The following is a 26,151-nucleotide window of genomic DNA, read 5'->3' as shown; positions in this document are numbered from 1 at the left end:
TTATTTTATATAGGCAGATTTATTTGACTCATGTATAATTTATGGTACTGAGAGGGTTACTATTAAATATTATTTTACTGATTGCAGGTTTTTCAGTTATCCTTTTGACTGAATAGATGTGCCTGCAAGTATTTTGCATGTTTTATGCCTAAATTAGGTGAATTTATTTCCAGATCATTTTTTAATTTTGTCAGATCACACAGTAGCATTTATACCTAAAGCAAAAAATTAATAGTCAATCCAGGTGATCGGCAGATATCGGCCTCAATGGTGATCGGTATCGGAATTGGCAGCAGAAAACCTGATCGGAGCACCCCTTATATAAGTGTGCGTGCATGCATGTATGTATGTACAGTGCTGCTTGAAAGTTTGTGAACTAGTTGAGCAGTTTAAATTTTTCTTTATTTTTACGATTATTTTCTTATTTTCTCATTACCAGTTTTTGTATATGAAATGTCAGGTTTATGTTCATGAATTCTATTCACTTGTTTTGAAGAAAATGTGTGAATTGAAAGCAAACTAAATGAAAAATGGAATCAGAGCATCTGCAAAAGTAAAAGAACCACAGCTGCACTGGTAAAGTAACTAGGTAAAAGACTCGGGTGAAACACATCTGAGTGCTCAAGTAATCAGTTAAGCAGACCAATCAAATGAGACATCATTGGAAAAAGTTTTGGGCTGCACTTGTTAAAAGGGAGAGGACCAAAGTGGTTTGTTGGTTGTGTTGAAGTAATGGCTGCAAAAGGAGATGCCACAAGATACTAACTGAAAGAGTTCACATACTTTTGCACTTGGCAGATTTTCTGTTTTTGATAGATAAAATACTTTTGTTGAATAAATAATGAAAATATGTATCTTTGTGTTCCTTATTTGGAAGGTCCACATTACAATTTGAGCTTTGAATGTTTATTTCACATGATTATTATAATTTTTCTTTAGAAAACAATGGCCATGTTTGGGTGGTTCACAAACTTTCAAGCAGCACTGTATGCGTGTGTGTGCGCGTGTGTGTGTGTGCACGCGCGCACGCGCGTTTGTTTGTAATACCTTGTGGGGACAATTTTCCTGACAATATACTACGTTGTGGGGACCAATTGCTCCTTGTGGGGACCGGAGCCTGGTCCCCACAAGGGGCAACCCTGTTTTTGGGTCAGGGGTCAGATTTAGGGCTAAGGTATGAATTGAGTTTTGGTTAGGATTAGGGTTAGGAAAAGGTTTAGGCTATAGAAATGAATGGAAGTCAATGGAAAGTCCCCACAAAGATAGCCAAGCAAACATCTGTGTGTATAAAATATTTATTTTTCTTTTCTCTTGAACTTCCTTGCAGTAGCAGCAGCAAGTATTGTTGTTACTTGATGTTATTATTACTGTCTCCTGATAACCTCATGTCAGGTCATGTTTGCGTTGCACTGTGAGCAGACGGGAACTGCATCCACATGGTGGACACTGGGATTGTTCAGAAACTTCTGGAGCTGTTGGAACGCCATGTTGAAGAAGGCAATGTGACGGTGCAGCACGCAGCTCTCAGCGCCCTGCGGAACCTGGCCATACCTGGTGAGATGCTGCATTTCTCCCACCTTTCACTTGCACAGGATGGTTGACCTCGAATGAACCAGTTTATACTGTTTTCACACTGAAAGTTTCATCCTTATTCTCTGTAGCAGTTAGACTCCTGCTCTCTTTAAGGTCAATCTTTCTGGCATTTTCAGACTGACCTTTGAACTCATTGTAGTGACTTTCTATCACAATGCTAAATGTCCATTTTTAACTTATAGTAGAAACCAGAAGTATACAACTTCTCTGTTCAAAGCCAAGATAAAGACACATTTATTTAGAACTGCTTTTAGTACATTGTAGTATTTTGTCATTTTTATGTTTATACTCACTTTATTTAATTTTGTATTAGTTTCTTAATTTTTATTCCCGTACTAATGGAAAGTACTGTGGTGCAGTACTCACTGTTGTAAAGTGCTATATAAATAAAATTTGATTGATTTTTTTTTCTCATTGTCCAAATTTAAATCAAACAGATCAAACTTCTGATTTTAAAGACATTCATAAATAAATCTCTGACACATTCTCTACTATATTTCTGGCATTTAGCAAATAGAAATAATTTTGGTAATTCTAATTGACAGAACAACAGAACTTTGGTCTGATTTAACTTCAGACAGTGAAACGAAAAGGTGGATGTGTTTTTATTCAGTGTATGTAAATTCCTGGTTTCAACTGTATTTTCTACAAAAGCAACAAAAGCCTGACGGGTTAAACAAAGCATGAGGAGAAAGTGCTGGACCTTTGGACTGGTGTGAAGCGTCTGCGTCTCTCTATCTCTTTAGTGGTGAACAAATCCAAAATGCTGTGTGCTGGCGTGGCAGACGTGGTGCTGAAGTTCCTGCAGTCAGAGATGCCTCCAGTCCAATTCAAACTACTGGGAACATTACGAATGCTCATCGATACTCAAGGTAGAGTAGTTTGTCCCTCCTTTCAGCTCAGTTCCCAGCCAGCACTATTGAGTGGTGAAAGAAATGAAATCATTTAGATTGAAGATTTTATGAATCAGGACATAATAGGTATGCCCTGATCAGGTTTTTTGCTGCCGATTCCAATACCGATCATCCAATTAACAGGCAATTGCCTGTTAATTTTTCGCTTTAGCTATAAATGCTACTATGTGATCTAATGAAATGGAAAATTATCTGACAATAAATTTACCTAATTTAGACATAATAGACATATTTTAATACATATATAAAATCTTTTTTTTTTTAAGTTACATGCTGCAGCTTTAAGCAGATGTTCGGTGTGAGAGAGTTCACTGTCTGGTGAGGTTGAGCGGCACTATGTCTATAAAATATTACTACCAGTAGCGGGTGCCGGCGGTCCAAGAGCGAGAGCAGAACCAGCATCTTGCACCACCAGCTCGAAAACGTATTTTTCAGGTTATTTGTTTAGCTTTCTAACCGTGACGCTAATCCGGGTGAGTGAGTTGAGTTGTGCGCTGCTTTACCTGCTGTCTGGCAGCTCCAGATGTCCTTTTTTTCCCTGCATTGAGCCTCAATGTAGCCAAACTCCGTCAAGTGCTTGTTTTTTAAATGCCACATTAGATTTGTTGTGTTGATGCATTTTGAGTGCTTCACCCCCGAAGAAACTTTCCCCCGCAACACGCAAACGTCCCCATTCACTGTCAGAGCGTCAAAGGGCGACAGGATTTGTTGCCGCGTGCTTGAGCAGTGTGAAGGACAGAGGAGATAAGCTGCACATGCAGGCTGTGAAGTGAGATAAATGTGATTGATTTTGGTGATCGGCAACAAGTGACAGTGATTGGCGATCACCCATCATGCACTTTTTCACAGAAATCGGCCAATTATGATGGGTGGCCAATAGATTGGCACACCTCTAGGATAAAACATGAGATTTATTCATTTTGACCCAATGCTTCAATATTTAACCCAGCTCCTTTCATTATTCAAGAACAGAATATATACCAAATGTATTTCTACCTCTTGAACTTCTCCACTTTTCAAACATCAAGAAAAATAAAATCTTGAAAGTGTGGTGTGCTTTGTAGAACCTTTCATTATAATTACAGCTGCAAGTCTTACGGTGAGTATCTATGCTAATTAGATGTAGGTCTGGAATTTGACTACAACAATGCTGTGTATCTTTGGCTGAATGTTAAGGGTGGTTGTTGAACCTCCACCCAGCCTCCAGCAGGTTTTCTTACAGGACTTTCCAGGGTTTAGTTTCGTTCATTTTCCCTGTCTCTGATGTCCCCATGGCATCATACTGCCACCACCATGTTCCACCCTCGGAGTTGTATGTCCGCGTTGATGTGTGGTGTTAGTTTTTCAACGCAAGGTGTTGATTTTATTTTATTTCCATTCAACCCAGAAGGTTGTGAAGCGGTATTTGATTAAAAATATATATATTTTTGTTTACAGATTTGGAAAACAGAAGGTTGAAATGATTTGTACCCTTCTAAATAATCAATGGAAACATCCTTTTATGGCTATGTAGCAGTCAGTCTTTTTTCTGCTAATAGCCAGTTGGAAGTCCCCCTTGCCTTCCTCCTAATATTTAGCTCCTTCCATAGATTATCTATTGACTTAAACTCTGGCTGGGCCACTTCAAAATCATGCCTGAAAAAACGTGATAAAAGTAAAAAGATAAAATTAAATTAATGAAACCTTAATCCACACCCAGTGGTGTGAATAATTTGGAGCCAGAAAGTGTAGCTTTGGTTTGAGTAGAGAACCTTTTCCCACTTGTTTGCTGTCTTCCAGAGTGAGCAAACTAGACATATTCTGGCCTTCTTCTAACATTGCAATCTCAATGTGACTTAAAGATGTCCTGTCAACAAATCAGGACCTTGCACCTGAGCCAATCCTCTATGCAGCTCCTCCAGAGTGACCATTATGGAGTGAAAATAGTCTCAAAATACTTGTGCGCGTGTAATACTGGATTTGTAATCTGTGCAAGCATCTTTGTAAATATGGGATCAAATGCATACACAAATATGAAGAAGTTATGAATACAAGATAAAAGTACACACACACAATTACAATTTCTACAAATGTTAAATTTTTACACACAGATTTTTTAACTTCAACTTCTCAAATCTGATAATTATGAATTCAAATCTTCTCCTATGCCTACAAATGTTAAATAAGTAACACAAGTCTCTTGATACATACAGACAAAACTGCATTTATGCGTAGATCCGGTTATGAGTGCAGGAAGATTTTTGAGAATCATTTCCTATGGAGTGAAAATAGTCTCAAAATACCTGTGAGCATGTAATACTGGATTTGTAATCCGTGGAAGCATCTTTGTGTGTAACTTTGGATATTTGTATCTGTGAAACATGATTTGTAAACCGTAAAAAGAAAATTTGTACGTAACTCCGGTTACTTGTAAATATGTGGTCAAATGCATACATAAATATGAAGAAATTACGTATACAAAATAAAAGTACACACATACAATTCTACAAACGTAAAATTTCTACACACACACTTTTAACTTCAACCTCATAAATCTAATAATTATGAATTCAAACCTTCTCCTACGCCTACAAATGTTAAATGAGTACGCACGAGTCGCCTGATACACACAGACAAAACTGCATTTACGCACAGATTCGATTACGAGTGCACAAGAATCTTTGAGACTCATTTCACGCTTCCAACAGCCTCAGATATGTGCGTAAGCCTGTCTAGGAGGAAGGCCATTGCCTTGGTAGGTTTGCAGCAGGTTGACACACAGGTCAACCCTGTTCACTAATGAGGTGTCTTCTGGAGACTGAATACAAATTCACACCACACTTTTCAGTAATTCTGTTCTAAACAAGGTTGAAAACCATGTTTTATATTCATTCCACTTCATTGTACTTTTTCTTCTGTGGCATAAAATTAGTAAAACACACTGAAGTTTGTGGAGAAGAATCGAAAGATCCAATGATGTCCAACACATTGTGTAGTAAATTTGCCACTCAAATCTTCTTCATGTTGTTTTGATGACCAATAGAGTTTCTTGGTATTATGCTCGAGGCCAAATTTAGAGTTCTACCTATATACACACACAACTACGAAGAGAACTCCTCCTTATTTGTTGCTAATGTTGCTTGCTCACTGTGTGCCTTGGTTCAGCTGAAGCCGCAGAGCAGCTGGGAACCAATGGGAAGCTGGTTGAAAGGCTAGTGGAGTGGTGTGAAGCCAAAGATCACGCGGGGGTGATGGGCGAGTCCAACCGCCTGCTGTCGGCTCTGATCCGACACAGCAAGTCTAAGGTAACCCATGTTCCACTTTGTTCAGATTTTATTCAACAAAAAGTTTCTGATGGGAAATCTGCAGCTTTTAAAATGTTTCGCTGGTATTTTGATTTTTTTTAAAGACGGGCTCCAAGCCTTTGAGGTTGGAATGCCTCTTTGCCATCACCCTAATCTTTAGCTTTAAGATGTCAATGACCAAACTGATAGAAGAAAGGCACTTGCTGAGATTTGAACCGAGGACTTTCTTGCTGCCCTGCCTTGCAGCATGCCTTTAATCCTGCTGATCTAGATTATTAGACTCATGCTAGGAATACAGATGATTTGGGACTGGGATATTTCACTGCAATGCTTTTTACATCTGTTTTTTGGGTTGTAGGAAGTTGTCAGAACTGTGATCCAGAAAGGAGGAGTCAAGCATTTAGTAACTATGGCAACCAGTGAACATATGATTATGCAGAACGAAGCACTGGTGGCTCTGGGGCTTATAGCGGCGCTGGATTTGGGTAAGACCATTGACAATCAGAATGGAGCTGACACTGCACATGTCAGCTTTATTCTGATTGCCTTTTGTTTAATACAGATATAACGTATAAATAAAAAATCTGATTCTTCTCAGGTTTTAATAATAATTCTTAAATGTTTCCACTTTTGAAACTTCTTAACCACAAATTTCAGAGCTGCACGAAATAATGCTTTATTAGGAAGTGAAAAGAAAATGGTTTTAATTTTTTTTATGAATAGAAATCTAAAACTGATTCTTTTGTATTTGGTCCGCTTCAGAACATCCATAACTGTGTTCCTCTGAGCTTTTCTGCCAGATGGGAAAACAAAGAATACCCTTGTGTTGGAAGTTTGGATACTGATGTGATAACAGAACGGTTTGGGTTTTCAGTTGCAGCTGAGAAGGACTTTGTTGGAGCCAACCTTGTGTCGGTGCTTCACAAGTTGCTGTCTGATGAAAGGAGCGCACCAGAGATAAAATATAACTCCATGATCCTCATCTGTGCAGTCATGGGCTCAGGTGAGAGCCACATTTGAAGAATATCACCAACTAAAAACTACTCTTCCCTTTGGTCAGTGGTAGGCACTGCTAACTAAAAGGTTATTTGCGCCAACCCTAAAGAACTAATGATAAGCAATAGTTTTGGTAACGTTAAAGTGCTACACCAATACAGTATTTAGCTGAAGTTAATTCTAAATCACTATGCCAATACGGTATTTAGCAGAAGCTAACTCTAAAGTGCTACACCAATACTGTATTTAGTGGTGGCTCCGGAGAGCCTGTAGCATCACCAAGGACCCCTCACACACTTTGCACCACATCTTCAAACTCCTGACCTCTGGGCAATGAAGTCAAGAACAGAGTAACAGTTTCTTCTCAAGAACTGTTGTTGCCCTGAGCACAGTATCTAAAAACCTGATCTTTATTTATTTATTCTTAACATCCCAATTCTGTGTTTCTTGAAGAGTTGCTATTTTCTAAAATTTTGTTGTGCTTTATACATGCAGTGACATTAAAATGAATTCTGATTCTGATTTAATGGAAGTAAACGCTAAAGTGCCACACTTATATGGTATTTAGTGGAAACTAATAAAGTGTTAATTCAACCAACATTTTACAAAATAACATAACGTCTTCACCCACTTCAAAATCACCGCATGGTTAATAACGTCTAACTCTTTGAAGAATTTTTAACAGTCAAGAACCAAAACTTCAACACAGACGACAAACTTTATTCAACTGAAAGCTTATAAAACAGCCAAGTAACTTAGTGCTTTAGAATTCCAAAAAATTAATTTTAAGTGTCCTAAATGTTTTCAAAGTTAGCAAAAGTTCTAAATGAAAAATCATCTCCACTATTAACGCATTAGTGGCCCACCACTGTCTTTGGTGCTGGGTAAGTTTGTCTGTAAACTGGACTTATTTTCTGAACCTCTTCTGTTTTCAGAGCCTCTTCACAAGGAGGTGCAGAGCCTGGCGTTTATTGACGTGGTGTCCAAACTGAGATCTCATGAAAACAAGACTGTGTCGCACCAGGCCTCGCTCACAGAGCAGCGGCTAACTGCCCAGAGCTAAATGACTGTGTCCACTCCCAACACCTCCAACACCCCAACACTCCTGAATGCCTGCCTGACCACCCAACACCTCATGACTGCTCCCCCATTGTGCCCCATCGTCATGTGCCAAGGTACCGCATCGCGTTAACTGCCAGCCAGACATCTGCCCCTCTCCATCCTTTGTCCCCTCAGCCTCAGTCTTAGAAACAAACAGTAAAACATTTTATATTCCAGAGCTACTGTCATTTGTAACTGATGTAGAAACAAACAGATTTGTTATAACAGATGTGTTATATTTAGGTCAAGAAATCTTCCAAGACTTCAGAGGATTCACGTTGTTTCTGTTTGAAAGCCATAAAAATTATTCAGTTGGAGTGTCTCCTTCCAAACCTATGTCCTTATGTGGACAGACTTCCCACCAGTGATGAACTGGTATTTGACCTGAGGTAATATCTCAGTCCAAACTAAGATTGCCCCCATGTGTGCATGTATGTTCTGCTTCAAGTCTGAAGCAACAGAAGAAGAGACAACGCTCTTTAAGACCACAGCTGTGACACCAGTAATCCACCAAACCAGGTAGAAAGAATTTTCAAAAGTAGAAAAAGAAGATCTCCTTGTTATGGTTTATTTGATTCAAGCAGCCTACCATGATGTCCCAGTCATGTCTCATGTAGCTGGAGTTTAATCTGAGTAGAACCTGTGCATGTTTTTGTCCTCTTCAAGTTGTGACCGTTTTCATTTTGACCTCTTCTGTTACCTGCTTCATTCTCTCCTGACACCTTGGGTCCTAAACTTTTTATTCCAAGCCTTGGAAGTAGAGGTTTTAGTGTTTCATTTCCACTCCTGTCCCCACACCCCACTAATCCAATGGCTGGATAGTGAAAGTTGAGCCCCAGACTGTGTCCAACCTGATTCAGAGTAAATGCAGCTAGGTTTAGGAATGTTGTGAGTGTGCTTTTCCCGACTGAAGCATCATGTTGTTGAACCATCAGCAGAGATGCACAAGTCTTAGCTTGGAGCTCTTTGCTTTGATCCAACAGCTTCAGACTTCATGTTATGCTCTGTCTCCATCTCTTCGTAGTTTCTCAGCAGATTTTACTGTTAGAATGTCGAAAGTATGCTCTCAGTTCATATCAGCCAATCCCTTCAACCAATTTAAAATCATGTTTACATAAACTTTTATTAAAGCGTATAGTTGCAAATCCAAATCTGTCAACACATAGTGAAATCTGTGTAAAGCGACTATTTATTACGCTGTGGATGAAGCTCATTTTTTGATATTTTGTAGATAATAGATGCTATGAAGAGCAGTTTCCTTCCCTAAAGCCGATTGGTTGTTCATGGCTCATGTGGGTTCCTGCTAACATGCCTATCTGAGCATGTGCGACACTGTGCTGTCACCTAGTGTGTTCCTCGGTCTGGGCCCATGCTGCATCTTGTTTTTAAAGATATGAATGGTTATTTATCAGATTTGTGATCTGCTTAGGACACATGCTGGTGAAGATGCATCCATTGTAACTGCATTAAAATCTTGTCAACTTAAGTGTGTGTTGTAAATGTTACGAGTTGTACATTTGAAGGATTCAACAATTAAAAGATAATGGCTGGTGATGTTTGGAGTGTTTATTTTTCTTTGTGTCGTTGAATTTATTTTCAGTCTTCCTAGAGAAATCAGCATTTGGATAATTTCTTTATTGTTCAACATTTCTCAGACTGGTTGGAAAAACTGTGATCCTCCATCTGATGTTTGCAGGGAAGAAACGCATTGTGTTGTCCTTATGTTTCCAGAACCCACCTCACTGAGCTTACAGGTTATTTTCTGGGCACTTTTTCTTCTCAATACCTGCAGGTTATTTCCCCAACATTCATTGGTTACCTTCCTAGAACATACGACTAGGCATCTTTCTTATACTTTCAGGGTATATTACTAAATTTTACAGGGCAGTTTTCTAGAACTTACGGGTTATTTTATTGAAACCTATTTGGTCCTTCCCCAGAACTTACAAACTTTCAGAGCAGTTTCAAAAAACATTTATGTGGATTCAGACAAGGCCACAAGAAGCAGTTGCATAGAGTGCCCACTGTTGAAGTTAGCATATGATCTGTAGCTTCAGACTGATCTGTTATCTGAATCCACTGTGAACTGATGTTAGATCAGCTTTCCATGTGTTTACTTGTTGGATTTTCTCTGGGAACAGGCAGAGCAGGGTAAAAACTGTGTAAAACAAAAACCAAAAAAAACATTGTTTTTTAAAAGCCATGCAAGTTGCAATATAAGTATATACTATTGGGTACATACATCACTAGCAAGATAAATCACTTTTTTTTTGTTTGAATTTCAACTTCTACACTGCAAGTATGTTTCTAGGAGGTTTAGTAAAGGAGTAGAAAACCAACAGACCCAACAGGCATGATATGATTCTGTGAAACTGGATAATTTACTGAAAGGGGTGTGTTAAAAAAAATAGCAGTGCTGAGTTCAATTAATGAGGCAATTGATTATGTAAAAAAAAAAAAAAACAGGTGACCCTTTTTCAATGATCAAGGCATATGCACATCCTGCATATGCTGGATGTGCGTTTGTTCTTGAAAAACATTAACGGGTTGTTCAAGACACTGTTCAGAAGAAGAGCATTCTTTGATCAAAAAATTATTAAAAAAGGGGAAAACCTATAAAGAGATGTAGAAAATTATAGGCTGTGCAGCTAAAACAGTATCAAATGCTTTAAAATGGCAGCCAAAATCAGAAAGTTGAGAAAGAAAAAGAAAAATAACTATTCAAATAACCAAAATGGCAAAGGCTCAGCCAATGATCAGCTCCAGGAGGATAAAAAATAAATCTGCGATTGCCTGAGTACTGCAACAATCAGACGATGTCTATGTGAACCAAGCTACCAGCAAGTCCCATTGTTTAAAAAGAAAAAAAAGACGTGCTGAAGCAGCTACAGTTTGCCAAAGAACATGGCATTTAAAAATAAATGGTGTAATATTTTGTGGACTGATGAAAGTAAGTGTTCTTTTTGGTTCTAAGGGCCACAGATAGTTTGTCAAACGTCCTGCAAACTCTGATTTCAAGCCACAGTACACAGTGAAGATGATAAAGCACAGTGGTTCAAGCATCATGATATGGGGATGTTTCTCATACTATGGTGTTGGTCCTATTTATCGCATACTAGGGATCATGGATCAGTTTGAGTACACTAGAATACTGGAAGAAGTCATGTTGCCATATGCTGAAGAGGAAATGCCTTTGAAATGGGTATTTCAACAAGACAATGACACCAAACACACCAGCAAGCGAGCAAAATCATGGTTCCAGACAAACAGAATTCAAGTAATGGAGTGGTCAGCACATTCCCTGGACCTTAATCCCATAGAAAACAACAGTACAGTTGTCCTGGGCTGCAATACTTGTTGACTAGTGCCAGAAGTTGGTTGACTCCATGCACCACAGATGTGAAACAGTTATCAGAAACTGTGGTTTTGCAACTAAATATGATTCTCAGGAAAGATGAATCTTCCAGCATTGATATTCAATTACTTTTCCCGCTTTTTTGCTTTGAAATAGAATGTGCAGTGTCCCCAATGCATATGTGTTCATTAAAATACAATTTATGAGGTTTACTCACCTTTTTAAACACACTGCTATATGAACATACTGTACATTATTTTTCTTTATTTCGTCCTTTGACACTGGTTGACTTGCAGAGATATAAGTTGATGTCAAGTCTTCATTCAATCTGCTTTGCTGAATTGCTTCAAATAAGCCACATTGGATGATTTTCAAAACATGGATAGTCTGCTGAAGATCATGCCACAGCATCTCATTTTAATTTAAATCCACATTTTGACTAGACCACAGCTGATCATTTGTTTTTTTTTCTCTTTTATTTTTTCCAGGCAAGTTAGAGGTAGACTTGCAAGTATGCTTTGGATTGTTGTCCTGTTTCATAAGTGAGTACTTGAGTTCTGGAACTCAAGAACTCAAGACCCTGGGGTCACAAAATGATAGCTGAAAATTCTTTTTCAGGACTTTCTGGCTCACAGATCACATGTCCATGATTTGTTAGTTTTCATACAAATGTAATGGTACATTCACCTTCCAAGAAGTTCAGAATTTTCCTTAAAGTCTCGAGGAGTGTTTCTCAACCTTTTTTGGGCCAGTGCTCCCCTAGCCTTAATCCAGGTCCCTCGCCGCCCCCACCAAAGAATTTGTGGGCTACTTTGCACTGATTATTTTATTATTAATATTACTATCACTTTTGTTGTTGTTTTGATTTTTATGCTTGTTTCTGTATTTATCATCAAAACTAATTTCCCAGAGAACAAAAAACAATGCGAGTAGAAATTATTTTCACAGGTGTCTATGAAAAATCCAATGAGTGGACATTCAACTTAAAATTGGTAGGCCTAACAGCAGCCAATCGGAGTGGAAAAATATTCTTGTTGCCATTTTCTAGTTGTTAAATATTACACAAAATGAACAGATAAAAGATGAACAACATGCCAGTTTAAACTTTGAACTATTTGCAAAATGACAGTGGTCTGCAACATTAAAACATGGATAGAACTGTAACTACATTAATCATAACTTTTCTTCTCTTCAGTGTTTCTGTCGGTTTCTGGTGGTGCAGCTCTGTGCTGTCTTCAGGAGAATGGGACATCAGAGTATCATCCATAAAATATCCCCCACATGGCATTTATTGTGCAAACCAGAGCTTTCAGTGGAAAAACAAAAGTTCCAGATCCTTTTAATGCCATACAAATATGAGACAGAAACATGGATTATATCTTTATATAGATCTGTCTATTGATTTATAGATTAATAGTTTTACTGGACAGAAATTACAAAGAACAAATCTGGTTCTTAATCAAATCCTAATGAGTGAAACTGAAAGTGTCATGGAGTCGTCAGCCTCATGACATTAACACTGACATGAAAAATAATATTGAAGAAATAAATATATCAAATCTAATTAAAAACATATGTGATAAGTTATTTACTGTTATGGTCTGTAAGATATATTTATTCTCAGTACTAGATATGGTCTCAACAAACCCATGGCACTTCAACAATATTATTTTACCTTTGATCTGGAAATAGTGTGTTTATTCTTGCCATACAGTCCTCTGTATTAAGTATTGCTCGAAATGACTTGCCATACCAGTTTATTCCTCTGTATTTACTTTAGTTTCTTAGTTTATTCTTGCATTTTGTTCTTCATTCGTTTCCATTTAGTTTCCTTTGATTATTATTATCCTCTCTTGGTTTATTGCTATGTCCACTTTAGTCTCTTTACTGTTGCTAGATTTATTTGATCATGTACCGTCGCTCACCATCATTAATCTTCACTCATCACCTGCTGTGCCGCCTAATCGTCATGTTTCACACCATGTGTTGATTTTTCACTGTTCAGCGTCGGATTCTCTGTTTTATGCCATAATTCACATCTAGTTCGTTGCTCCGTTTTATGTCCAGCTTCTCCTGCTTCAGAGTTTTGTGGAATGTGAGTCGTTTTTTTTTTGTTTTTTTAACTCCTATGCGTTCGGGAAACGTATCGATGGGGAAAAGGCAGACTGACATAAACCTTTTAAAAACAACGGAAACAATTTCGGTATTCCGATTATTAAAATTTAAAAGTGCTGTGTTGTTCTATCACACCCGTTTACCAGACCACTTACAGCTCCGGTGTTAACGCTATAAAATGAACAACCTCTATCGTGGTATCACCCATAGAGGAATTTCTTTATTTAAATTGGTTCATTTTTCAGAGGGATACACAGTGAGGGTATCGTGATCTTAGTAATTACATGTTTATAAGATCGATTTTCTGTTGTCCTTCCATGGAAGTGTGCAGCCTTCAAACGGAAATAAAACACTTTTCAATATAAGTTGCTGCTTTGACATGATCACATTACTGCCAAAACATTTGTACAAAAATACCAGACAAAGTGAATCACAGCAATGTCATCAGCCGGTGTAACGCTGAACTGATGCGGTGAAGCTACTAGTAGCAGGAGCGGAGCTACAAGGTACAAACACTGAATGAGAGCTGCCATCGATACCGTTGCAGCCAAGCATGATTTAATGTTACACAATACAGTTTTATCAAGTTGCTCAAAGTCTAAACTGGTATTGTTGTGCATATAAGGTGTAAAGTTTACCTTCAAGCAAACGCCTCCCAAAGGAATCCCAGCACCCCCCTTTTTTAAAAATTTCCACCAGCGCCCCCTGCCGTCCTCTGAACGCACCCCGGGGGCGCGGTACCGCCCAAGTTGAGAACCGCTAGTCTAGAGGACCGTGAAGATGTTAAAGGGTTTCCTCCAGTGTATTATAGGCCTGGAAGCCCGCCATGCTTTAATCTCTTTAATAATTTCATCTCTGAAGTTTACCTCAGCGCAGATCGCGTGCACCTCCTTTCATCAAACGGGACTCAGGCTGACCTATATGGATATTTACATGAGGAATCATGTTTCTTTGGAGAACTGTACGTCAAGGTAACAGCTTAAACCCCACCGCGTTTGCTCTGGTTGCACAGCTCCATGTAAACTGGAGGAATAACTTGTCGCGCTTTCAGAGGTGCGCATTGGGGGAGCGGTGAGAATGATTTATCTATGACATACAGTTTCGCAAAAAGTGGGCATGCGGTGCATGCAACGCATAGTGTGGCCCTGCATTAGAGGGGGCGTCAAAACCCTGTCTGGAGGGGCGGTAGAACGAGCGTTTGTTTTTGTTCCACCTGAGAAATGTAACGCATGTGCTCCTTCACCTTCACGTACCTTCCTTTGGGTGGGGGCGCCAATTCATGTTTTTGCATCCACCTGAATAATATGTAGTTGCGACCCTGATGACATAGATAAATCATAGATTCTATGTGAACAAAGAATTATGTATGGCGTTTACATCTCAACACGCTGCCCAGCGTGTGGCTCCATCTTCCCTGTAAAGTACGTGGTAAAGGACGTTGATAAAGTATGTGGTCCCATTTGGCCAGTGCGTGGTGGTTCACAAACTGGTTCCATTTTAACATAAATTCGGTTTTGATTAGTCATAATTCTAATTAAAGCTGCAAGCAGCCTCGAGCGGGCCTCGCAGCTAAGTGCCGCTCCAGCCTAGCCACCGCGGACGCTCTCGTGCAGTTGAAGCGCGCGTCCGCCAGGCCATACGCACCGATGGCGAACTACGGACACCGTGAAAGCTCAAACAACATGTGATGGGTGAAATATGGTCATCAAATACCGTTCCCCCACTTTATAAAAGGGGGAACGCTATTTGATGGGTGAAATATGGCCATTAGATACCGTTCCCCCACTGTAAAACAGGGGGAACGGTATCTGATGGGTGATTTTCAGTCATCAGATACCATTCCCTCACTTTTTACCACAGGGTGAACGGTATCTGATGGGTAATATTGAGCATTAAAATGCATTGTCCTGTTTTGATTTCATATAGCACTATCTATCTATCTATCTATCTATCTATCTATCTATCTATCTATAAAACTAAACACACACACACATATATATGACATATATATATATATATATGTCACACATATATGTATTTATTAGAGATGTGCCGATCAGGTTTTTTCCTGCCGATACCGATACCGATCACCCATGATGGCCGATACACTGATACCGATCACCGATACCGATCACATAATTATTATTTATTTATTTTTTATCATAAACACTACCGGTTACATTATGTGGAAAAAGGAACCATGAATTCACCTTAATTTAGACAAAAACTTGTTTTTAATAACTTTTTCCAAGAAGAAAACTAAACAAAACAGGCATTGTGCAAATTGTACTGCTATTGGTAGTGCTATCTTTAACAGACTGAAAACATATGAAGGCATAAAACCTCTCAACATTGCCAAAAAGTTCAAGTATAAAACTTAACATTCAAAGGCAAATACAGGATCCATTACAATAAACAATCCAGAGTTACTGAATGAAAACTTCCTGTTAGCATGGCGGCTAGCTGATTACTGCTAGCTCTGATTGGCTGTTTCTGACTGAGCGGAGTAATTATGCAGGACAGGGAGGAGATCGATTATTTTTTCAGAGATTATTTGTCTCATGTTAGGACAGCGGAAGTTTTAATATGTAGGTAAAATGTATTTTTTTAAGTTAGATGCTGCAGCTTTAAGCAGAGGTTCGGTGTGAGAGTCACGAAATATTGCTATCTGTAGCGTAGCAGGGGTTCAACAGCGAGAGCAGAACCAGCGTCTTACATCGCAGCTCGAAGACTTAAATATTTTTGCGGGTTATTTGTTTAGCTTTCTGACCGTCATGCTAATCCGGGTGAGTGTTTTTAGCTGTGCGCTGCTTTACCTGCTATCTGATCCTCCGTATGTCTTTTTTACTGCAGTGAGCCTCGATGTAGCCAAACTCCGTCACGTATGGCATTGTTTTTATGTCGTATTAGCTTCGTTGTGTTGATGCATTTTGACGTGCTTCAATTTTCTGCAGCAACACGCAAACTTCCCCATTCACTCAGTGCGTTATAGTTACACATCGCTTAAGATTTGTTGCTACGCGTTTGCGCAGAGTGAAGGAAAGAGGAGACCAGCTGCACAGGCAGGCTGGGAAATGAGAAGCAGGTGATCGGTATCGGTAAAAGAGCCAATGATCACCGATCATGCACTTTTTCACGAAAATCGGCCCGATTATGATCGGTGACCGATCGATCGGCACACCTCTAGTATTTATTATTATTAGTAGTAGTAGTAGTAGTAGTAGTACTATTAGTTTCACGTAAAAACGTGAAGAAAGTGTGACAACTTTGCCGAAACATGTTTGAGCTTTCACGGTGTCCATAGTTTCCCAGATAAGCGCGCCCATTGATGTCTATGAGCGCGCCGAACAAACGCGTGCTTGCTACGCGCGTGCTTTCTCATTGCTCATAACGAGCACGCGCGTATTTTGCCGCCTGGGCGGTGCGGAGCGGCAAGAAGACGCAGGGGGAACCGTAACTGATGGGGAAACGCGGATTTACGTAACAGGCAGAGAACAGATTCGAGGTGAGGCAAGCAGGCAGGCAGTTCTCTTGCCTCATGGCAGGGGGTGCTCATGATCCCAGATATTGTGATTCCACAACCGGAGAGTAAGACACAGTGAGCTAGCCATGGAGCTAGCCGTACAGCAGGGGTGTCAAACTCCAGTCCTCAAGGGCCGCTGTCAACTTTTAGATGTGCCTCTGCTGCACCACACCTGAAAAGAATAATTAGGTCATTAGCAAGGCTCAGGAGAACCGATCTACACAGGGAGGAGGTAATTAAGCCATTTCATTCCACTGTTTTTTACCTGTGGCACATCTAAACACTGCAGGACAGCGGCCCTTCAGGACTGGAGTTTGACACCCCTGCCGTACAGTAACTAAGTGAAGTACAGCGATATATTTGTTTTCTCCTCTCTTCCGACGTCAACATGAAAGACTACATTTCTACACTTAAGCAGTTTTCTAAAGTGGGTTTTCAATTGAAGCAGGAGACAATAACTAAAGGAAGAACAACACCGGAGCTGAAGGTTTTGCTTCGAGACAGTCTGACGATTCTTAAACGGAGTAGAAAAAACATGCTTTGATAGACTTGGCTTTGGATGAACGGATATTTTTGTGCAGAATTAGCGGTGCATGTGTGGCCTATGTGGTTTTGGTGGCTTCTATCGGTGTGGTAATGAACGACAAGGAGCTGCTCAAGTTGGCATCAGCTGTTTCTTTAATTCTCCATCTGCATTTCACAGAACGGGCATGGAGGTAAGGTCAGTCTCTGGCATAAAACAAGCTCCTCGTCAGTGATCCTCATGGCTCTGAGGATTACCCATAATACCTCGCTCTTTCTAGGGTGAATGCAATACAACTTTTTACCAGCAGATGGTGCATTTTAGCAGGATTTAACCTCAACCATTTTAACTATGTTACACATGCATTGATAAGTAAAGGTAAGACAGCAATAAAATGTTTTTGTTTACTTTTTTTTAATGAAATGTGCGTTTTGTGGGCTACAGTTTGTATGTCTAAATAATTCAGTAAAGTAGAAGCGGTAGCTAATCTATCACAGCAATTATTTATTAATAAAACATTAAGCCTAAAACGTACAACAGACTGAATGTTCTGTTCTGTGTGCAAAATTCTTGAACGTTTTTTTGGTGTTAAATCATAACATGAAGTGGCATTGTTTTCAGTTGCTATGGCAACGAGTCTGCGTGTAGCTGGGCGGATACAGATGTGGATCATAGCACGAAATTAATACCTACATTTCTAAGTTTCACTGAGTTAACGCGTCTATGGATAACATGTACAAGATTAGTCTTTTTGCCCCGCAGCGTTGTATGCCTGCGCGAAATTTCGCGCAGGCAATAAAATCCAGTCCAGATGCTGGACTGGATTTTATTTCAATGTCATTTGTGAATGTTAGCTCCTCATTTTCAGCAGTTTAACTATAAAGGTTGAAAAAGGTTATCATTTTGGAGAGAATATCATCATCAATATTTCCACTAAATAAGAGGCCTGTGTAGTGGCGATTGTTTGTCAAACCAAACATCCAACAAAGTTCCAATAAGCCACTGAGACACTGGGGTCAAGTTTTTCAACGCAGGCAAAGAAGGTTCAGGATCCAACTTGTAACTTGTTCTTCATGATTTATTTTGATATATTTGCAAAACAAACAATTACAGAGTTCAAACTTCCTTTGTTTTCTCTGCTACCTCCTTGCACTGGTAAAAACCATAGGCCCCTAATCCAAATGCCTGCTGGTCCTTTACCAGGCCCCTACATTTATAGAAAGTGGACCAACCCACCTCACTTCCTGTTTACTTAAAAAAAATATCAAGAAAAATAATAAAACAAAAAATAAATGAAATCAACAATTATTAACTTACAAATAAGTTCTGTAAATAATACAAAAAATATACATTTAAGAACAAACTAACAAAATTCAAATGGATAAAGAATATAAACAATAAATAGCTCCAACACTCCGGCCCCTAATTGTGAATAATGTCACAATTACTTTGACAAGGAAAAGGAGCTATTCTCTCAAACGTGCTCTTGGTTCTTCAGGGTGATGCTTCCAGTAGCAAAAGAAGTTTGGTCACAGGTCTTTCCAAGACACTGGTCTTTGTTTGTAGTTGCACAGAACGCACCAAGCCTTTGGCATCCTGGTTTACACTCAAGACTTTGGCCATCATCCATGATCCTCTTGGAGCTGTAGAGTCTGCAATTAAGACAACATCTCCGGGAATGAGACATCTTTTAGTTCTTGTCCATTTCTGTCTTTCCTGCATCAGAGGTAAGTACTCAGAAAGCCATCTTTTCCAAAACAGCTCTGCCATGTATTGCACCTGTTTCCACCTTTTCCTGACATAAAGATCCCTTTGGTTGAACAGTCCTGGTGGCAAAACTGGTTTGGTTTTCAGCAACAACAAATGGTTGGGTGTGAGTGCCTCAAGATCATTTGAGTCATCTGAAACTTTGGTAATGGGTCTGTCATTTAATATGGCTTCAACTTCACAAAAGATTGTTTGAAGTCCTTCATCATCTAAAACTTGTTCTTTAAGAACAGAGATTAAAATACTTTTTATGGAACGAATTAGGCGCTCCCAAACTCCGCCTTGGTGAGAGGCTGCTGGGATGTTAAAGTTCCATTTGATGCCATCCTGCACAAAAGCATTTTGAATTTTAGCATGATTCAGCTCAGCCAAACTCTCCTTCAGCTCTCGATTTGCACCAACAAAATTTGTGGCATTATCAGATCTGATGGTGGAAACTGGGCCTCTTCTACAGATAAACCTGCGGACTGCGTTTATACAGGAATCTGTATCGAGGGTGTGTGCAATTTCCAGATGTACTGCACGGCTGGTGAAACAAGTGAACAGAACGCCATACCTTTTCAGGAGACTTCTTCCTCTTTTAACACTTACAGGACCAAAGTAATCCACTCCAACGTTTGTGAAAGGAGCGGTGGTTGGCAGAACCCTTTCTTCTGGCAGATCTGCCATCTTTTGTTCAACAAACTTTCCTCTGTTACGTCTGCAAACAACACAGTGAGAGATGATTTTTCTGGCAGCTGAGTTAGCATTTATGATCCAGTATTTTTGTCTTAATCTTGACAGCATATGAGCTCTTCCTGCATGTCCCAACTGTTGATGAATGTGGCGTAAAATCAGTGTAGACACATACATATCCTTTGTTAAAATTGCAGGGTGCTTTGCTTCAACAGGCATGGCTGTTTTATTCAACCTGCCACCCACTCTGAGGACCCCAGCATCCAATACTGGGTCAAGTTTGTATAGAGAACTTCTCTTGGAGACTGCGTTAAGGCCACTGGTGATTAAAGCCATTTCAGTTGTAAATTTCTGTTGTTGTGCAAATTGAATAATAGACAGTTCAGCCTTGGCCAAGTCTTCAGGAGTCAGATTTTCTTTCTTTAGAGTGGTCTTGAATCTCTCCATTTGTTTTTCTAGTTCTTTCTTTTGATTTTCTGGATCATTTTTATTCAGGTCTGCAGTAGCAAACTCTTTCCTTTTCTGTTGCAGCAACATCAGAATGTTTTTCAGCTTCAGAAACCAGGCAACAGAGGTTTTAAGCTTTGTCCAAGATGAAAAATAATGAACCAGATAGTTCGTAGCATTTTCTGATTCTTTCACAACAACACTTACTGTAAGATCCTTTTTGACCTCTGGGTCATCTGCAGGAATTGCATGGTGATCCACATCCAATTTAGGCCATTCCTCTTCTGGTCTGTGGAGAAATTCTGGCCCATTTATCCATCTCCTGCATCTGAGGAACTCCTCGGCTCTCATGCCTCTGGATGCATCATCTGCAGGATTCTCCTTGGAGGAAATATATCTCCATTGATTCACATCTGTTGCTTCTCGGATTACAGAGATTCTGTTTGCAACAAAGGTGTGAAATCTTCTGGTTTCACTGGAGATGTATTTTAGTACCGTTGTACTATCAGTCCAGAAAACAGGTTTTTCCAACTGTATCTGCAGCTCCTTTTGCAGCAGTTTATTGACTCGGACGGCAAGAACAGCAGCTGTCAGTTCCAACCTGGGGATTGTCGTTTGCTTCATAGGTGCAACTCTTGCTTTTCCTAGAATAAAAGCAACATGTGAGATGTTATTCTTTTCCAGTTTTAAATATGACACTGTTCCATAACCGTTTTGACTTGCGTCAGAGAAATGATGGAGTTGTGCTTTGTCTGGTTTTCTAATGCAGCTTGGTTTGATGCAACGCTCCACTTTAAAACTGGATATCAGCTGGAGATCCTCCAGCCAATCAAACCACTTCCTAGACAGAGAATGGGGAATAACTTCATCCCATTTCAGATTTTGTTGACAAAGTTCTTGAAGCAACAGTTTAGCTGGCATACTGAAGGGAGCCAGGATTCCCAAGGGATCATACAAAGAGCTAACCACAGATAAAATGCCCCTTCTGGTCTGTGGGCGGTCCTGCACAGATGTTCTGAACCTGAACTCATCTGTTTCAATGCTCCACTGTAAACCCAGTACTCTCTCAACTGGAAGTTGATCTTTGTCCAAATCCAGATTCTTGATTTCTTTTGCTCTCCTTTCCTCTGGGATCGACATGAGCACTGTGCGACTGTTGCTGACCCATTTTGAAAGCATGAATCCTCCTTTAGAGCAGAGGTCTGTCAGCCTCTTCACCATATGCACTGCATCTTCTTCTGTGGGAACAGATTTTAAACAGTCATCCACATAAAAGTTATTTCTGATTGTATCAATCACTTCAGCTGGAAACTGTTGTGCGTTGTCATCAGCAGTTCTTTGCAGAGCATAGTTTGCACAGCTGGGAGAGGACACTGCTCCAAACAAATGAACCAACATCCTGAACTCCTGTGCAGGTTTTGATGTGTCGCCATGACGCCACCACAGGAAACGGAGAAAGTTGACATGTTTTTTAGAGACGTAAACTTGGTGAAACATGGCATCGATGTCGGCCGTTAGTGCAACAGGCTCTTTTCTAAATCTGATGAGGACTCCAACCAGAGAGTTTGTGAGGTCGGGTCCCTGTAGAAGCTGACTGTTCAGTGATGCTCCTTTATAAGTTGATCCACAATCAAATACGACTCTCAACTTGCCTTTTGTGGGATGATGCACTCCATGATGAGGAATGTACCACAGTTGTCCATCATCTCTCTGTAGCTCCTCTGCTGGTACAGCCTCAGCATGTCCTTGTTGCAGCATGTTGTTCACACATGCAGTGTATTCCTCCTTGTACCGAGCATCCTTTTCAAATCTCCTCCTGAGGCTCTGGAGGCGCTGCTCTGCAACACAGATGTTATTAGGCAAGCTGGGACTTTCACTCCTGAAAGGTAAGTCAATATGATAATGACTTCCAACAAGTTTGGTCGAGTTATTAACAATGTTCATGAAATGCAGATCCTCTCTGGACATTTCAGTTTTTTCCTCTGATGATCTTTCATTAAACTCATGATTGTACTGTTTGACCAGCATTTCTTGAAGATGCTCAACAGAGATCCTGTTGGCTGTTACAGCAGTGCAAACAGTTTTATTTTTGCTGTTGCTTCTAGTGCGCAGGGGACCATTTATGACCCAACCAACTTTAGTTTTTACAGCATAAGGCCCACCATCCACACTGTTTATCACCTCCCAGGGCTCTAAAACATTTGAAGCATCAGTTCCTATCAGTAGCTCTACATCTGCATTGATGTTATGAAGCTTAACAGATTTAAGATGAGGCCACTGATCAATGTCTTTCTGCTGGGGAATATTCAATGTAGAAACTGGCATGGTACTTTGAGTCAAAACATCTGGCAGCTCTATGAAGTCATTTGTTTTCAGACCAGAGACTTCCAAACCAGACAAAACTTGTACATCAACAATCTTATTTTGACTCATTGTTCTTAGCAGAATATTTGTCCTTTTGCCCTTTAAGTTCAGACTTTCTGTACAGAATGTACCTGAACTTCCTGGATCAAGAAATGCATAAGTTTGTACAACTTTGTTGCTCCTTTGACTTTTAACTTTAACTGCAACAATAGAAAAAATGGCATCGTCATCATGACCGGCCCCAATATGCCCACATGTCTGAGTGGTTGCAGTTGAGAAGTTGACGTGAGACCTTGTTGTCTGTTGGATTTGTTCTGAAGAGGCTCCTGGCTCCTTTAGCTCTATGTGAAGAACCCCTGGATGCTTTTGGTGACACACGTTGCAATCTAAACGACTCCTGCAGTCTTTGCTTGTGTGACCAATCTTCAGACAACCGAAACAAATCCCCCTTTGTTTAATGAAGGTCAACTTGTCCCGATGCATTTTAGCTTTAAACTGCATACAGTTTTCCAATAGATGATTTCTTTGTGAACAAAACAAGCAGCTGTGAAGAGCAGTAGACTTTGTCTTGTTTTCAGTTGAGGGAGTTCTGGCTTCTGGGATTGTGTTGACATTAGTGGCAAAACTGCTTCCTTTTTTCCTTTGCTTGTTGGAACTTGAAACTTTAGAGTTGCTCCCAGTTGGTGGGTCTTGGATGTTGCCAAACACTGGATCTGATGCTACTTTTACTTCTTTTATTATAAAAGCAACCAGATCAGTGAACAGTGCTCGGTGGCCATTTTGCTCCTGCAGCTCATAAGCAGTAACTCTCCATTTTTCCCTCAGTTTATATGGGAGTTTCATAACAATTGTTCTCATATTTAAAGGTAAATCCAACTCTCTCATGTAAACAATTTGTTGTGTTAGATTTGAACATCCTTGAAGGAAAAGAGAGAATGATTGAAGACTTTTCACATCATCACCTTTAATTGGTGTCCAACTCATAATCTTCTCCATATATGCAGAAGCAATTTTATTTTCATTTCCAAAATGTTCTTCGAGAAGATCTTTGGCCTTGGAATAACCTTGATCAGGAGGTAAGTGCTGACAACTATGCACCAGATCTTTAGGCTGCCCCCTAGTGAACTGCTCTAAAAAGTGCAAACAGTCGCTCCAGTTGTCAGTTTTAGCTTCCACTCCGTTCTCAAAGGCGTTCATAAATGATCTGTACTGCAGGGGGTCCCCATCAAACACAGGGATGTTTCTGGATGGGAGAACAGACGATAAGTTTTGTTTTACAAGTAAGGCAGTGATGTCATTTTGTCTTTGCATGATGTTCACAATATCATTCTGACAGTTCTCAGAGATAGAAGGAGATTGAAATTGTGTTTGCTGTGTTGCTTGAGTTGAAGAATCAACTTTTACTCTCAGACGATCCATTTGAAGTGGTTTCTGCCTTTGTTTAGGTCTGACGACAGGACAGTCGGATGAAGAAGCTGCTCTTTCTCTCGGAACAAACTCATCAGAGCGAGGATTTAGCAGGGACGTGTCCTTTACTTGGGCTCTTTCAAAATAAGAGTTCATTCCATCGGATCGTTTAGAGCCAGCAACTGAATTTATTTTTAAGACATTAAGTTTTGCATTGGTTGCTGCCAACTCTGTTTCCAAGTCTAATTTTTCCTTTTCTTGTCTCAGTTTTTCCTTTTCTTGTCTCAGTTTTTCTTCTTGAGCTTCAATCAGATGTTTTTTGTTCAACGCAGCGAATCTCTCCATGAGCGCTGCCTTTTCAGCCGCAGCTTTAATGCGAGCAGAAGAGGTGGATGAAGTCCGAGACTCCTGTGAAGATGTTTTTGAACGTGGTTTTACACTTGAAATATTAGAGACACTGTCTTCAGGATTTATTTCATCCAGATCCGCAACAACCTGATCATCAACATTAATTTTCTGTTCAGTATATGGATCTCCTGCTTCATGCAACCAACCCTTTACATTGTCCATAAAATCAGAGAATGTCGTCACCTTCGACTGAAAATACACAGTTTGCCTTTTCACTTCTTCTTCTGGTAACGACAAACTTAAAAATGATCCAGGAATCCACAAAGCACAAACGTGTCTCTTTATTTAAAGAGGTTGATTCTTGTGAACAAACATTTCCATGATGGGCGTCGGCTCACGTCTGGATCCAATTAGGCGTCAACTTGTCACATCAAACTCATCTCATCAGTCTTTGCAGTGAAATAATGTCTTTTCTTTAAACTCCAGTAGTTTCACCGTTTTCCTTTACGGCTTGAACAATATTGCCACGTACCAGTTTAATGAATGAGTGACGTGTCAATCCAGGCTTGACGCAGCAGTCGCTTGATTTCATCAAAGACGATCCAAAACCTTTTGTTTGATGATGATCCTTGAAATCCTTGAAATCCTTAAATCCAGCGTGTCAATTGATGACGAATTGTTCCTTTTAGTCCACGGGCTGGTTCCTTACTTGATCCATAGAGATGGCTTTACTTGATCCATGGGGAGGTTTTTACTGATGTAGTGGCGATTGTTTGTCAAACCAAACATCCAACAAAGTTCCAATAAGCCACTGAGACACTGGGGTCAAGTTTTTCAACGCAGGCAAAGAAGGTTCAGGATCCAACTTGTAACTTGTTCTTCATGATTTATTTTGATATATTTGCAAAACAAACAATTACAGAGTTCAAACTTCCTTTGTTTTCTCTGCTACCTCCTTGCACTGGTAAAAACCATAGGCCCCTAATCCAAATGCCTGCTGGTCCTTTACCAGGCCCCTACATTTATAGAAAGTGGACCAACCCACCTCACTTCCTGTTTACTTAAAAAAAATATCAATAAGAAAAATAATAAAACAAAAAATAAATGAAATCAACAATTATTAACTTACAAATAAGTTCTGTAAATAATACAAAAAATATACATTTAAGAACAAACTAACAAAATTCAAATGGATAAAGAATATAAACAATAAATAGCTCCAACAGCCTGTATCAAATTTTTTTTAGGCAAAAAAAAAAAAAGTTTGATAGAGGAAAGGCTCAGACTCTGAGCTCAAAGCAAGATGCCAGAGAGCACGACACTTTTTTTTTTTAAATATTAGACAATAATTTAATTTCACATAATTATCGCGGTAGAAGCCATTTGTTTGTTAAATACTTAATGAAACATATTTACCGTGTTTGATGTTTGTTGTGGATGACGTGATACTCACAGACGAACGAGGTAATTAATCCAAGGTTGTTCTTTATTGAATGTTCAGAAACTACAGCGGCTGTGATGAGCCACAGCAAAGGTAAAATCAACTCTAAACCACTCCTACCTTTTTACACTCTCTCCCTGTCATTTAAGAACATCCGTTGCCATGGCAACAGCCTGCTACCCAAGCCGACCAGAGATTACTTAAGAACATAACATTCAGTCCGTTACGATATTAGGTTTTCAGGCTTGATATTTATTTTGCGATTATTAATAAGCGATGGTTGATTATTTCATTTTAA

General features: G+C 39.6%; 2 protein-coding genes across 5 annotated transcripts in view; one reads left to right on the top strand and one right to left on the bottom strand.

The window, feature by feature from the left end:
* The window catches only part of rap1gds1 (RAP1, GTP-GDP dissociation stimulator 1), a 91,099-nt gene extending 81,657 nt beyond the window's left edge, over positions 1–9,442 (top strand). For all 4 annotated transcript variants that reach the window (XM_088016126.1, XM_088016128.1, XM_088016127.1 and 1 more), the window contains 6 exons: positions 1,420–1,554; positions 2,340–2,465; positions 5,652–5,791; positions 6,150–6,276; positions 6,666–6,794; positions 7,723–9,442. In XM_088016126.1, the coding sequence (XP_087872252.1) occupies positions 1,420–1,554; positions 2,340–2,465; positions 5,652–5,791; positions 6,150–6,276; positions 6,666–6,794; positions 7,723–7,850 (785 nt within the window). In that variant the 3' untranslated portion in view covers positions 7,851–9,442. The remainder of the gene's footprint in view (positions 1–1,419; positions 1,555–2,339; positions 2,466–5,651; positions 5,792–6,149; positions 6,277–6,665; positions 6,795–7,722) is intronic.
* A 7,294-nt stretch (positions 9,443–16,736) lies between these two features.
* LOC148153851 (uncharacterized) lies at positions 16,737–25,153 on the bottom strand. The gene is made up of 4 exons (XM_088015952.1): positions 25,145–25,153; positions 23,722–24,751; positions 21,984–22,131; positions 16,737–16,815 (listed from the first exon to the last, which is right to left on the bottom strand). Exons 1-4 carry the CDS (start codon positions 25,151–25,153, stop codon positions 16,737–16,739), a joined length of 1,266 nt encoding a protein of 421 aa, XP_087872078.1.
* Between the last annotated feature and the right edge of the window lie 998 nt (positions 25,154–26,151).

The sequence above is a fragment of the Poecilia mexicana genome, unplaced genomic scaffold, assembly GCF_051168715.1.
Source record: "Poecilia mexicana isolate PSO_F unplaced genomic scaffold, ASM5116871v1 scaffold_18, whole genome shotgun sequence".
Taxonomy (NCBI): Eukaryota; Metazoa; Chordata; class Actinopteri; order Cyprinodontiformes; family Poeciliidae; genus Poecilia; species Poecilia mexicana.
The sequence above is the reverse complement of the archived record's forward strand: the minus strand, read 5'-3'. Positions and strand labels throughout refer to the sequence as shown.